The sequence below is a fragment of the Oncorhynchus tshawytscha genome, linkage group LG15, assembly GCF_018296145.1.
Source record: "Oncorhynchus tshawytscha isolate Ot180627B linkage group LG15, Otsh_v2.0, whole genome shotgun sequence".
NCBI lineage: Eukaryota > Metazoa > Chordata > Actinopteri > Salmoniformes > Salmonidae > Oncorhynchus > Oncorhynchus tshawytscha.
The window spans coordinates 34180062-34194575 of NC_056443.1; the positions used below are offsets into that span (position 1 = coordinate 34180062).

Genomic DNA, 14514 nt, shown 5'->3' on the forward strand with positions numbered 1-14514 from the left:
CATCATCAACTCCACAGCCCCTACCCATCTCCACTAGCTGAGGACTCAACTGTGACATCATCATCTCCACTAGCTGAGGACTCCACTGTGACATCATCATCTCCACCCATCTCCACTAGTGAGTACTCCACTGTGACATCATCAACTCCATAGCCCCCTACCCATCTCCACTAGTTGAGGGCTCCACTGTGACATCATCATCTCCACTAGTTGAGGACTCCACTGTGACATCATCAACTCCATAGCCCCCTACCCATCTCCACTAGTTGAGGACTCCACTGTGACATCATCTCCACTAGTTGAGGACTCCACTGTGACATCATCATCTCCACTAGCTGAGTACTCCACTGTGACATCATCAACTCCATAGCCCCCTACCCACCCATCCCCCCGTATGTCAGACAGTATAAATAAATAAAATAATGGTCAATCTTGCTGATTATTTCAAAGTGGCAGCCAGCCATGTGGATCATTTAGTTTCTTTGTTTTCAGAGCAGTTCAGAACGTGCTGTGACATTTCACATTATCACATATAGCATACACTACAGCCTCTGTCTGAGGTTAACTTGGATAGAACTGTGAGGGACTAAACAAACTGAACTAGAATCATTTGGTGGCACACAGAGGCCATTGATTTATAAGCATGTTATTTAGAATTCATTAAATTCATTAACTGATCAGGAATCAGTTGTCTCCAAAATCCTGCTGGGTGATGATGGGATGGGTCAAGTGGTTATGGATAGGGAGGGACAATATGGGTGGATAGGGAGGGAGCATATGGGTGGATATGGATGGATAGGCAGGGAGCATATGGGTGGATAGGGAGGGAGCATATGGGTGGATAGGGAGGGAGCATATGGATGGATAGAGGGAGGGATAGGGAGGAGCATATGGGTGGATAGGGAGGGAGCATATGGGTGGATAGGGAGGGAGAATATGGATGGATAGGGAGGGAGCAATGGGGAGCATATGGATGGATAGGGAGGGTGGATAGGGAGGAGCATATGGATGGATAGGGAGGGAGCACATGGGTGGATAGGGAGGGAGCATATGGGTGGATAGGGAGGGAGCATATGGATGGATAGGGAGGGATCATATGGATGGATAGGGAGGGAATATATGGATGGATAGAGAGGGAGCATATGGGTGGATAGGGAGGGAGCATAGGGGTGGATAGGGAGGGAGCATATGGGTTTGGTCATTTTAGTGTTTTGTTACTGTATCATTTACGTTCTGTATTTGTTTTTAAGAGTATTGTACGCTTAGGAACTTTCTCTCTCAATATCTTCTGGTATACTTCTCTGTCTCTCTCAATATCTTCTGGTATACTTCTCTGTCTCTCTCAATATCTTCTGGTATACTTCTCTGTCTCTCTCAATATCTTCTGGTATACTTCTCTGTCTCTCTCTCTCTCTCTCTCAATATCTTCTGGTATTACTTCTCTGTCTCTCTTTCTACACGGGTCTTGGTTGTTACATGTAATCCTCTCTCTCGCTCTCTCTCTCTCTCTCTCTCTCTCTCTCTCTGTCTCTATCTCTCTCTCCACAGGTCTTGATTGTTACATGTAATAAATATCTTCTCTCTCTCTCGCTCTCTCTCTCTCTTCTCTCTCTCTCCCTCTCCCTCCCCTCTAATCTCTCTGTCTGTACAAGATAAAGAATGTCACAGCCACACAAACTCTAGCCTACATAATAAGTAATCTTACCAGTCACGTGGTTAACAGTAGACTACAATATCTTATAGAAGGAAAGGGACCCTTAGGGGGTTGATATGTGGAGGATTAAAACATAATTAAAACATCAAATACAAACTATTGAGAATGTAAAACCCACAAACAAACTGGCACGGCAATCACTGAAGAGTCTATGACTGGTCTTTTTTAATGAAAAGGCTAGTTCAGCTAAAGTGTTAGTCTGCCCTGAGTCTGTTCATTGAGAGTAACCTTGTGTGTGCACGCGCCTGTGTGTGTGCCAGCGTGTGTGTGTGTGCCAGTGTGTGTGTGTGTGTGTGTGTGTGTGTGTGTTTGTGTGTGCGCCATAGTGTGGGTGTGTGTGTGTGCCAGTGTGTGTGTGTGCCAGTGTGTGTGTGTGTGCCAGTGTGTGTGTGTCCTAGTGTGTGTGTGTGCCAGTGTGTGTGTGTGTGCCAGTGTGTGTGTGTGTGCCAGTGTGTGTGTGTGCCAGTGTGTGTGTGTGTCCTAGTGTGTGTGTGTGCCAGTGTGTGTGTGTGTGTGCCAGTGTGTGTGTGTGTGTGCCAGTGTGTGTGTGTGTGTGCCAGTGTGTGTGTGTGTGTGCCAGTGTGTGTGTGTGTGTGCCAGTGTGTGTGTGCCAGTGTGTGTGTGTGCCAGTGTGTGTGTGTGTGCCAGTGTGTGTGTGTGTGTGCCAGTGTGTGTGTGTGTGTGCCAGTGTGTGTGTGTGTGTGTGCCAGTGTGTGTGTGTGTGCCAGTGTGTGTGTGTGTGTGTGCCAGTGTGTGTGTGTGCCAGTGTGTGTGTGTGTGTGCCAGTGTGTGTGTGTGTGTGCCAGTGTGTGTGTGTGCCAGTGTGTGTGTGTGTGCCAGTGTGTGTGTGTGTGTGCCAGTGTGTGTGTGTGTGTGCCAGTGTGTATACGTTTGTGTTTGAGTGCGTACGTGTGTGCATGTTGTTATCATCATTTGCGTTTGCGGGGCATATTGCGGGCGGCCTGCTTCCTATCCCTGCGACTCATCTTCACAGGGTAGTCAGGTTCCTGATTGGCCGGCTCTACCTGCAGAGGCGGGGCATTGGGGTAGGCCACAGAAGGTCGTTTCTCACTATGTACGGGCTTGTACCTCAGATGGAAGATGAAGGCATTGGAATACCTGGGAGGGAGAAGGGGACAGGTCATATAGCAGGCACTTTCTTAGGTTTAGGGTTAACACAAAACAGAGAGAGAGAGAGACAGAGAGAGAGAGAGACAGAGAGAAGACAGAGAGAGACAGCGAGAGAGACAGAGAGAGAGAGACAGAGAGAGAAGAGCGAGAGAGAGAGACAGACAGAGAAAGATTGAGAGAGAGACAGAGAGAGAAAGATTGAGAGAGAGAGGGAGACAGAGAGAGAGACAGAGAGAGAAGAGCGAGAGAGAGAGGGAGACAGAGAGAGAGACAGAGAGAGAAGAGCGAGAGAGAGAGGGAGACAGAGAGAGAGAAGAGCGAGAGAGAGAGACAGATTGAGAGAGAGAGGGAGACAGAGAGAGAGACAGAGAGAGAAGAGCAAGAGAGAGAGAGGGAGACAGAGAGAGAGACAGAGAGAGAAGAGCAAGAGAGAGAGAGGGAGACAGAGAGAGAAGAGCAAGAGAGAGAGACAGAGAAGAAGAGCGAGAGAGGGAGACAGAGAGAGAAGAGAGAGAGAGGGAGACAGAGAGAGAAGAGCAGAGAGAGAGAAGAGAGAGAGAGAAGAAGAGCGAGAGAGGGGAGACAGAGAGAGAAGAGCGAGAGAGGGAGACAGAGAGAGAAGAGAGAGAGAGGGAGACAGAGAGAGAAGAGCGAGAGAGAGAGGAGAGAGAGAAGAGCGAGAGAGAGGGAGACAGAGAGAGAGAGAGAGAGAGAGGAGACAGAGAGAGAGAGAGAGAGAGAGGGAGACAGAGAGAGAAGAGCGAGAGAGAGAGAGAGAGAGAGAGAGAGAAGAGCGAGAGAGAGGAGACAGAGAGAGAAGAGAGAGAGAGAGAGAAAGACAGAAGAGCGAGAGAGAGAGACAGAGAGAGAAGAGCGAGAGAGGGAGACAGAGAGAGAAGAGCGAGAGAGGGAGAGAGGGAGACAAAGAGAGAAGAGCGAGAGAGGGAGACAGAGAGAGAAGAGCGAGAGAGAGAGAAGAGAGAGAGAGAGAGAAGAGCGAGAGAGGGAGACAAAGAGAGAAGAGCGAGAGAGGGAGACAGAGAGAGAAGAGCGAGAGAGAGAGGGAGAAACAGAGACAGAGAGAGACAGAGAAGTATACCAGAAGATATTGCCCCCCAACAGCTCTAAGGAACGAGTCCCTCCCTCACCAGGGCAGCATGTTATCTCCTCCAGTGATGCGCAGGGGGCAGTGGAAGGGGTTGATGTGTGCAGGGGAGAGGGTGCCCCCGGTGGCCTGGCTCATCACCTGCTGGCTGCACACACAGCTCAACTCCCCGACCTCACAGAAGTAGGCTGGAACCCTCAGGGACTACAGAGACAGGAAGAACTGTCAGTCACATGGTCAGTCCCACTGGTAGAATGTTGAATGTGGAAGTGGTTGGCGTCAGGAGATATGGAGAGGTTTGAATAACAGCTTGGTAGGGAAGGGGGTGTGTTTGTGTGTGTGTGTGTGTGTGTGTTACCTGGAGCCTAGGGAGTGTGCTGAGCCACGACTCCTGAAGCAGGATTGCCGGTCTGAAGCCTGTTGGATGGACAATGGACACACACACACACACATTCCAGTTTTCCGTCCTCATGTCCCCTAACACACTTGTCTGCGCTACAGTGCGACCCTGTTTTACAGTACAGTACTACCCTGTTTTACAGTACAGTGCTACCCGTTTTACAGTACAGTACTACCCTGTTTTACAGTGCAGTACTACCCTGTTTTACAGTACAGTACTACCCTGTTTTACAGTACAGTGCTACCCTGTTTAACAGTACAGTTCTACCCTGTTTTACAGTACAGTGCTACCCTGTTTTACAGTACAGTGCTACCCATTTTACAGTACAGTACTACCCTGTTTTACAGTACAGTACTACCCATTTTACAGTACAGTGCACCCTGTTTTACAGTACAATAGTACCCTGTTTTACAGTACAGTACTACCCTGTTTCACAGTACAGTACTACCCTGTTTTACAGTACAGTGTTCCCCCTTTTTACAGTACATTACTACCCTGTTTTACAGTACAGTGCTACCCATTTTACAGTACAGTACTACCCTGTTTTACAGTACAGTACTACCCAGTTTTACAGTACAGTACTACCCTGTTTTACAGTACAGTACTACCCTGATTTACAGTAGTTCTACCCTGTTTTACAGTACAGTGCTACCCCATTTTACAGTACAGTACTACCCTGTTTTACAGTAGTTCTACCCTGTTTTACAGTACAGTGCTACCCTGTTTTACAGTAGTTATACCCCGTTTTACAGCACAGTGCTACCCCATTTTACAGTACAGTACTACCCTGTTTTACAGTAGTTCTACCCTGTTTTACAGTACAATACTACCCCATTTTACAGTACAGTACTACCCTGTTTTACAGTACAGTACTACCCTGTTTTACAGTAGTTCTACCCTGTTTTACAGTACTACCCTGTTTTACAGTAGGTCTACCCTGTTTTACAGTACAGTACTACCCTGTTTTAGAGTAGTTCTACCCTGTTTTGCAGTACAGTCCTACCCTGTTTTACAGTAGTTCTACCCTGTTTTACAGTACAATACTACCCTGTTTTACAGTACAGTACTACCCTGTTTTACAGTAGGTCTACCCTGTTTTACAGTACAGTACTACCCTGTTTTACAGTAGGTCTACCCTGTTTTACAGTACAGTCTTACCCTGTTTTAGAGTAGTCCTACCCTGTTTTACAGTACAGTGTAAGGAACACTTCCTCCTCTCAGGAGGATCATAAGTTATTTGATAAGAATCAAAGAGCTGTAGTTCAGGAAGAGAAACCAGATCTCCCTTCACTTCCGTCTATTCAGCGATTCAACAATACCGTCAATAACACTGTCAGGAAGCCAACTGGAGACAGACACGTACACAGGAATGTACACACAATGAAGTACACACACACACAGCTCACATACAAACAGGACACCCACTCAAGGTCCTGTTTGCATACACGCACACGAACACACACAAACACACACACCTCCCCCAACATACAGTATACTCACCAATCACCAGGTCAGGTTTGGGCCCTTGCAGCATGTGATAGGCCCTGCGGTAACCTTTGACCCGGATGCTCCTCCTGTCCAACTTCTCATCCGGGGTGAAGCTGGGGTTAACCAGGTGGACACGGCCGTTCTGGATGAGCAACCCCATGGTGACAGGGGAGAACCGTGTCAGGATCTGGGAACCCTCAAACTACGGCTCTACATCGACTTATAGGAACCACGTTGTCTGCATGAACTTGGTGTGAAATGGATTTACAGAACAACCTGTACAGGTGTTGTTCAGGGAGGGGGGTGTTGTTCAGGGAGGGGGTGTTGTTCAGGGAGGGGGTGTTGTTCAGGGAGGGGTGTTGTTCAGGGAGGGGTGTTGTTCAGGGAGGGGTGTTGTTCAGGGAGGGGTGTTGTTCAGGGGGAGGGGTGTTGTTCAGGGAGGAGGGGTGTTGTTCAGGGAGGGGGTGTTGTTCAGGGAGGGGTGTTGTTCAGGGAGGGGGTGTTGTTCAGGGGGGAGGGGGTGTTGTTCAGGGGGAGGGGTGTTGTTCAGGGGGAGGGGTGTTGTTCAGGGGGAGGGGTGTTGTTCAGGGGGAGGGGGTGTTGTTCAGGGGGAGGGGTGTTGTTCAGGGGGAGGGGTGTTGTTCAGGGGGAGGGGTGTTGTTCAGGGGGAGGGGGTGTTGTTCAGGGGGAGGGGTGTTGTTCAGGGAGGGGGTGTTGTTCAGGGAGGGGGTGTTGTTCAGGGGGAGGGGTGTTGTTCAGGGGGGTGTTGTTCAGGGGGAGGGGTGTTGTTCAGGGAGGGGTGTTGTTCAGGGAGGGGGGTGTTGTTCAGGGGGGTGTTGTTCAGGGAGGGGGTGTTGTTCAGGGGGGGGGGGTGTTGTTCAGGGGGAGGGGGTGTTGTTCAGGGAGGGGTGTTGTTCAGGGGAGAGGGGTGTTGTTCAGGGGGTGTTGTTCAGGGGGGGAGGGGGTGTTGTTCAGGGAGGGGTGTTGTTCAGGGAGGGGGTGTTGTTCAGGGGGAGGGGTGTTGTTCAGGGAGGGGTGTTGTTCAGGGGGGGTGTTGTTCAGGGAGGGGGTGTTGTTCAGGGAGGGGTGTTGTTCAGGGGGAGGGGTGTTGTTCAGGGGGAGGGGTGTTGTTCAGGGGGTTGTTCAGGGGGGAGGGGTGTTGTTCAGGGGGGGGTGTTGTTCAGGGGGGGGGGTGTTGTTCAGGGGGAGGGGGTGTTGTTCAGGGGGAGGGGGTGTTGTTCAGGGGGAGGGGGTGTTGTTCAGGGAGGGGTGTTGTTCAGGGAGGGGGTGTTGTTCAGGGGAGGGGTGTTGTTCAGGGGGTGTTGTTCAGGGGGAGGGGTGTTGTTCAGGGAGGGGGTGTTGTTCAGGGAGGGGGTGTTGTTCAGGGGGGTGTTGTTCAGGGGAGGGGTGTTGTTCAGGGGGAGGGGTGTTGTTCAGGGGAGGGGGTGTTGTTCAGGGAGGGGTGTTGTTCAGGGGAGAGGGGGTGTTGTTCAGGGGGTGTTGTTCAGGGGGAGGGGTGTTGTTCAGGGAGGGGGTGTTGTTCAGGGAGGTGTTGTTCAGGGGGGAGGGGTGTTGTTCAGGGAGGGGGTGTTGTTCAGGGAGGGGTGTTGTTCAGGGGAGGGGATGTTGTTCAGGGAGGGGGTGTTGTTCAGGGAGGGGTGTTGTTCAGGGGGGAGGGGGTGTTGTTCAGGGAGGGGTGTTGTTCAGGGGGAGGGGGTGTTGTTCAGGGAGGGGTGTTGTTCAGGGGAGGGGTGTTGTTCAGGGAGGGGGTGTTGTTCAGGGGGAGGGGTGTTGTTCAGGGGGGTGTTGTTCAGGGGGGTGTTGTTCAGGGAGGGGTGTTGTTCAGGGGAGGGGGTGTTGTTCAGGGAGGGGTGTTGTTCAGGGGAGGGGTGTTGTTCAGGGAGGGTGTTGTTCAGGGGGTGTTGTTCAGGGGAGGGGTGTTGTTCAGGGGGAGGGGGTGTTGTTCAGGGGGTGTTGTTCAGGGGGGGGTGTTGTTCAGGGGGAGGGGGTGTTGTTCAGGGAGGGGTGTTGTTCAGGGGGAGGGGGTGTTGTTCAGGGGGTGTTGTTCAGGGGGGAGGGGGTGTTGTTCAGGGAGGGGTGTTGTTCAGGGGAGGGGTGTTGTTCAGGGGGGGTGTTGGTCAGGGGGTGTTGTTCAGGGGAGGGGGTGTTGTTCAGGGAGGGGTGTTGTTCAGGAGGGTGTTGTTCAGGGGGGTGTTGTTCAGGGGGGTGTTGTTCAGGGGGAGGTGTTGTTCAGGGGGGGGGTGTTGGTCAGGGAGGAGGTGTTGGTCAGGGAGGGTGTTGTTCAGGGGGTGTTGTTCAGGGGGAGGGGTGTTGTTCAGGGAGGGGTGTTGTTCAGGGAGGGGGTGTTGTTCAGGGGAGGGGGTGCTGTTCAGGGAGGGGGTGTTGTTCAGGGAGGGGGTGTTGTTCAGGGAGGGGGTGTTGTTCAGGGAGGGGGTGTTGTTCAGGGAGGGGGTGTTGTTCAGGGAGGGGGTGTTGTTCAGGGAGAGGGTGTTGTTCAGGGGGGTGTTGTTCAGGGAGGGGGTGTTCAGTGTGGGGGGGTAGTTCAGGGGGAGGGGTGTTGTTCAGGGGGAGGGGTGTTGTTCAGGGAGGGGGTGTTGTTCAGGGGGAGGGGGTGTTGTTCAGGGAGGGGTGTTGTTCAGGGAGGGGGTGTTGTTTAGGGAGGGGGTGTTGTTCAGGGGGTGCTCTTCAGGGGGTTGTTCAAGGGGTGTTGTTCAGGGGGTTGTTCAGGGGGTGCTGTTCAGGGGTTGTTCCGGGGGTTTGTTCAAGGGGGTTTGTTCAAGTTCAGGGGGAAGATGTTGTTCAGGGGATGAGGTGTTGTTCAGGGGATGATGTGTTGTTCAGGGGATGAGGTGTTGTTCAGGGGGATGAGGTGTTGTTCAGGGGATGATGTGTTGTTCAGGGGGATGATGTGTTGTTCAGGGGATGAGGTGTTGTTCAGGGGGATGATGTGTTGTTCAGGGGATGAGGTGTTGTTCAGGGAATGATGTGTTGTTCAGGGGATGAGGTGTTGTTCAGGGGATGATGTGTTGTTCAGGGGGATGAGGTGTTGTTCAGGGGGATGAGGTGTTGTTCAGGGGGATGGGGTTTCACCTTCTTCTGCAGAAAGAGCTGCTCCTCGTCACTCTCAGGGGGAAGTCCCTCCCCTATGAACACCAGTTCAAAGGTCATGTGGGGCAGGAGAACGGACAATTCCTATTGGTGGAGGGGAGGCAGTAAAACAAAGGCAGGCAGACAGATAAACAGACAGAGAGAGACAGACAGACAGACAGACCAGCAGAGAGAGAGAGAGAGATAGGCAAACAGACAGACAGACAGACAGACAGACAGACAGACAGACAGACAGACAGACAGTTGATAGATGTTACTCTGGGTGGGAAGTGAAACAGGAGGGGTCAATTCTAATCTCTGTGTTTACGCCCTGCTGAGAGCTGCAAGGACCAGACAAAGAGGCCTCACAGGAAGAAGCAGGAGATGAAAGTGAAAACACACACACACACACACAGGAAGAGTAAGTGATTGCAGAAGAAGTGGTGATATGAGCAGGGTGGAAATCCCAGGCGTTGCAGTCCTACCCAGAACACCTTGAGACAGCGGAACTCCCTGTAGGAGTCGATGATGTGGATCTTTAGAGACTGCTTCTTCTGGATGTTGAGCTCTGGAACTGAGGGACAAATAATGCACACTCAGTCGTCTTGTTCAGTTAACCTTTCTCTTTGAGACATGCCATGATTACACACACACTCTCACACACACACACACAGCTCACACACACTCACAGTCTTTGGGCACCATCGACGTGATTATGTAGTAGATGGATAGAGGGGAGCTGAGAAGAACAGCCACAGGAGAGGACAGACTGATACCCCTCCACTCACAGTACTGACTCCACAACACTGAGGAGAGAGAGAGAGAGAGTGAGAGAGAGTTTTGGCAGCCAAATATGTGTCCTCCTGCCACAACCTGAGGGACAGCCAGTGTAAAGTGCAAAGTAATGTCGATAATATTTCCCATCTTGTTTTGTTTTGTCTTTCATACCAGGTCATGTGTCTTCTCAGTCATGTTGACACTGGTCCACTACCAGGTCATGTGTCTTCTCAGTCATGTTGAGACTGGTCTACTACCAGGTCATGTGTCTTCTCAGTCATGTTGAGACTGGTCTACTACCAGGTCATGTGTCTTCTCAGTCATGTTGAGACTGGTCTACTACCAGGTCATGTGTCTTCTCAGTCATGTTGACACTGGTCTACTACCAGGTCATGTGTCTTCTCAGTCATGTTGAGACTGGTCTACTACCAGGTCATGTGTCTTCTCAGTCATGTTGAGACTGGTCTACTACCAGGTCATGTGTCTTCTCAGTCATGTTGACACTGGTCTACTACCAGGTCATGTGTCTTCTCAGTCATGTTGAGACTGGTCTACTACCAGGTCATGTGTCTTCTCAGTCATGTTGACACTGGTCTACTACCAGGTCATGTGTCTTCTCAGTCATGTTGAAACTGGTCTACTACCAGGTCATGTGTCTTCTCAGTCATGTTGAGACTGGTCTACTACCAGGTCATGTGTCTTCTCAGTCATGTTGAGACTGGTCTACTACCAGGTCATGTGTCTTCTCAGTCATGTTGACACTGGTCTACTACCAGGTCATGTGTCTTCTCAGTCATGTTGAGACTGGTCTACTACCAGGTCATGTGTCTTCTCAGTCATGTTGAGACTGGTCTACTACCAGGTCATGTGTCTTCTCAGTCATGTTGACACTGGTCTACTACCAGGTCATGTGTCTTCTCAGTCATGTTGAGACTGGTCCACTACCAGGTCATGTGTCTTCTCAGTCATGTTGACACTGGTCTACTACCAGGTCATGTGTCTTCTCAGTCATGTTGACACTGGTCTACTACCAGGTCATGTGTCTTCTCAGTCATGTTGAGACTGGTCCACTACCAGGTCATGTGTCTTCTCAGTCATGTTGACACTGGTCCACTACCAGGTCATGTGTCTTCTCAGTCATGTTGAGACTGGTCTACTACCAGGTCATGTGTCTTCTCAGTCATGTTGACACTGGTCCACTGCCAGGTCATGTGTCTTCTCAGTCATGTTGACACTGGTCCACTACCAGGTCATGTGTCTTCTCAGTCATGTTGACACTGGTCTACTACCAGGTCATGTGTCTTCTCAGTCATGTTGAGACTGCTCCACTACCAGGTCATGTGTCTTCTCAGTCATGTTGAGACTGGTCCACTACCAGGTCATGTGTCTTCTCAGTCATGTTGAGACTGGTCTACTACCAGGTCATGTGTCTTCTCAGTCATGTTGAGACTGCTCCACTACCAGGCCATGTGTCTTCTCAGTCATGTTGACACTGGTCCACTACCAGGTCATGTGTCTTCTCAGTCATGTTGACACTGGTCTACTACCAGGTCATGTGTCTTCTCAGTCATGTTGAGACTGCTCCACTACCAGGTCATGTGTCTTCTCAGTCATGTTGAGACTGGTCCACTACCAGGTCATGTGTCTTCTCAGTCATGTTGAGACTGGTCCACTACCATGGCTTTAATGTATTGTTGTTCTCATTAATATTGTTGTTGTAGTTGTTAATGGTCATCCCATGTCCACTACTACTATTATTATTGCTGTTGGTCCCACCATTTATTTATATATAAATATTTTTATTTTTTTATATGTATAATTTGACAATGTAAGTAATAATGAACTTGCCATGTCAATAAAGTCAATTGAATTGAATTGACAGGTCTACTAGAGGTCAGAGTCTTCTCAGACAGAGAGACTGCTCCACTAGAGGTCATGAGTCTTCTCAGTCATGTTGAGACTGGTCCACAGAGTGACAGTGTCTTCTCAGTCATGTTGAGACTGGTCCACTACCATGGCTTTAATGTATTGTTGTTCTCATTAATATTGTTGAGAGTGAGACAGAGAGATGGTCATCCCAGAGACTACTATTATTAGAGAGCAGAGTGACAGATTTATTTATATATAAATATTTTTATTTTTTTATAGTATAATTTGACAATGAAGTAATAAGAGACTTGAGAATAAAGACAATTGAGTGAGACAGAGAGAGAGAGACAGAGAGACAGAGAGACAGAGAGACAGAGAGACAGAGAGGAGTGAGACAGAGAGAGAGAGGAGTGAGACAGAGAGAGAGAGCGACAGAGAGTGAGACAGAGAGACAGAGAGGAGTGAGACAGAGAGAGAGAGAGAGAGAGAGTGAGACAGAGAGACAGAGAGACAGAGAGACAGAGAGACAGAGTGACAGAGACAGAGAGAGAGAGACAGAGTGACAGAGAGGAGTGAGACAGAGAGACAGAGAGGAGTGAGACAGAGAGAGAGAGAGAGAGAGACAGAGAGACAGAGTGACAGAGAGACAGAGTGACAGAGAGAGAGACAGAGTGACAGAGAGAGAAGAGAGAGAGAGAGAGAGAGAGAGACAAAGAGAGAAAGTGACGGCTATAGAGAGAGAGAGGGAGAGAGGGAGAGAGACAGAGAGAGAAAGTGACAGCGATAGAGAGAGGGAGAGAGACAGAGAGAGAAAGTGACAGTGATAGAGAGAGAGGGGGAGATAAGAAAGAGAGAGAGAGAGAGAGAGGGGAGATAATAAAGAGAGAAAGTGACAGCGATAGAGAGAGAGAGAGAGGGGAGATAAGAAAGAGAGAGAGAGGGGAGATGAGAGAGAGGGGAGATAAGAAAGAGAGGGAGAGGGGAGATAATGAGAGATTTAACGAACATCAGTATTATAACATTGTTTGAAGGTGAAAGTGAGTGATACAACATTAATGGGACTATTGTCCCATTCTGGCTGTAGTTTCTGTTTTACCCAGTGGTTTGGTGACGCTGGGGACTGCATGAGGAGCTGGGCTACAGAGCAGGATGTCTCCCTCTCTTTTCAGGGGTCCAAAGGGCTCACTGTGACCTTAACACATCACATACAGCAGGATAACTTAGTTCATCACTACACAGCAACACAGCAACACTAGGTACGTTATAGCTACTACTAGCTCCACTATAGTAACCCATAGGCACCTTGTCTATGAAGTACAGTGTTGTTACTTTGGTAATAAAAACACCCACCAAATCATCATTATCCAATCAAAACGCTCACCAAATCATCCTTCTCCAATCAAAATGCTCACCAAAACATCATTCTCCAATCAAAATGTTCAACAAATCATCATTATCCAATCAAAATGTTCACCAAAACATCATTATCCAAAACAAAGTGATGTGAGTTGTTGGCTACTGGGCCGTACCAACCTGTGAACCAGTGGGGGTATTGATCTCTGGACTGTTCCACTGTGGGATGGAGCTCATATCTGGGGGAGCGTACCAGGAGGCTCCAGTGTACCCAGTAACCACTGTCCAGTTTATTCTTATTCAGGAAGTGTTCCAGGTCAAAATCAACAGCTGTCACCTCTGATTGGGTAGAATAGTGGATGAAGAAACCAAGAGAGGAAGAGAAAAGTTGGAGAGGTGGGGGGGGTTTACAGAATGAAAAGAAAGCTGTAGCGTAAGAGAGGGAGGACACTGAGATATATATACATTCAGTAGCACTCTTATGGTTCCTCCTTCCTTTCTGGCCTTAAACACATTCCCTGTCATTTTGTTACTGCGCCCCCTACCTGCGGCGTAGCTGAATGGCAGCTCGGCAAGCTGTGACTCGTGGCTCATGTAGCAGGCCAGTTTTTCACACCAGTGCTGGTGACTGGCATCCTCTGGACAGCGGATCTGGTCTGCCTGGGAACACTGGTCAGAACAGTACAGGACAGCCTTGCACTGTGGACTATGGGACGAGAGAGACACAGCAACATACCACAGAGGGGGGAGGGGGAGGGGGTGTAGGAGAAAAGGGAAAGAGAGGGGGAAATGGAGACAAAGGACCAGGAATTGTGGAGAAAAGGCAACCAGAAAAGAAAGACCAGGAGATGGGGAAATGGAGACAAAAAGAAAGACCAGGAGATGGACGGATGACAGAAAAGCAACCAGACAAAGAAAGACCAGGAGATGGACGGATGACAGAAAAGCAACCAGACAAAGAAAGACCAGGAGATGGACGGATGACAGAAAAGCAACCAGACAAAGAAAGGGGAAGGAGATGGTTTAAAACATGCAGGGAGAAAGACAGAGGAATTGAGAGTGTCGTGTTTGACAATGTGAAAGAGACACTTGTTTGTAAACACTTCCTCAAAAATAGTCTTACATTCTCAGACAGACAATGGCCACTTCCTGTATATCAGCAAGCAACATAAAATATTAAAAAACTGACTCTGCAAAGTAACGAATGACCACAAATGCCAATCTCTTTTCCTGCTTAAGCCAAATCCTTCGTCATGACAACCACAAAGAAGCTGGCGAAAGCAACAAAACAACAGTCTGCCAACAAAGCTCTTCTATCCACACAGAACCAAGGGGGAAGGAAAAAGTGGGATTTACGGTGATAAAGAAACCTGATAACCCAGCTAATAGGTTCCTGCTGACTTGCAAAAGACCTGAGCCATCTGTTTCAACAGGCCTCAGTAATGCTGAGCTGAGCACTAATCTAATGTAAAAAGCCTCTTAAGCGCGGCACCTCTCTGAGAGTCTCAGCTGGTGGTAACCTAGCCCAATGCTGCGTAGGAACATAACCTACTACCAGATATGTGCTGT

The 14514-nt window shown here is 49.5% G+C and overlaps 1 protein-coding gene across 1 annotated transcript; it reads right to left on the reverse strand.

The window, feature by feature from the left end:
* Positions 1-2527: 2527 nt before the first annotated feature.
* LOC112214984 (zinc finger MYND domain-containing protein 15-like) lies at positions 2528-13699 on the reverse strand. The gene is made up of 10 exons (XM_042297844.1): positions 13491-13699; positions 13126-13284; positions 12689-12784; positions 9636-9752; positions 9432-9520; positions 8950-9051; positions 5851-5980; positions 4309-4367; positions 3994-4154; positions 2528-2833 (listed from the first exon to the last, which is right to left on the reverse strand). Exons 1-10 carry the CDS (start codon positions 13537-13539, stop codon positions 2644-2646), a joined length of 1152 nt encoding a protein of 383 aa, XP_042153778.1. The 5' UTR covers positions 13540-13699; the 3' UTR covers positions 2528-2643.
* Positions 13700-14514: the final 815 nt, after the last annotated feature.

What these genes read in the sequence shown, in the direction of transcription:
- LOC112214984 (XM_042297844.1), bottom strand. Translation starts at nt 13,539, where the DNA reads ATGAGCCACGAGTCACAGCTTGCCGAGCTGCCATTCAGCTACGCCGCA. An exon ending in GTCGATGGTGCCCAAAGACT is followed by an intron (nt 9,521 to 9,635) that starts GTGAGTGTGTGT and finishes TTTGTCCCTCAG; the next exon opens with TTCCAGAGCTCAACATCCAG. An exon ending in GGAGATAACATGCTGCCCTG is followed by an intron (nt 2,834 to 3,993) that starts GTGAGGGAGGGA and finishes TCTCCCTCCCAG; the next exon opens with GTATTCCAATGCCTTCATCT.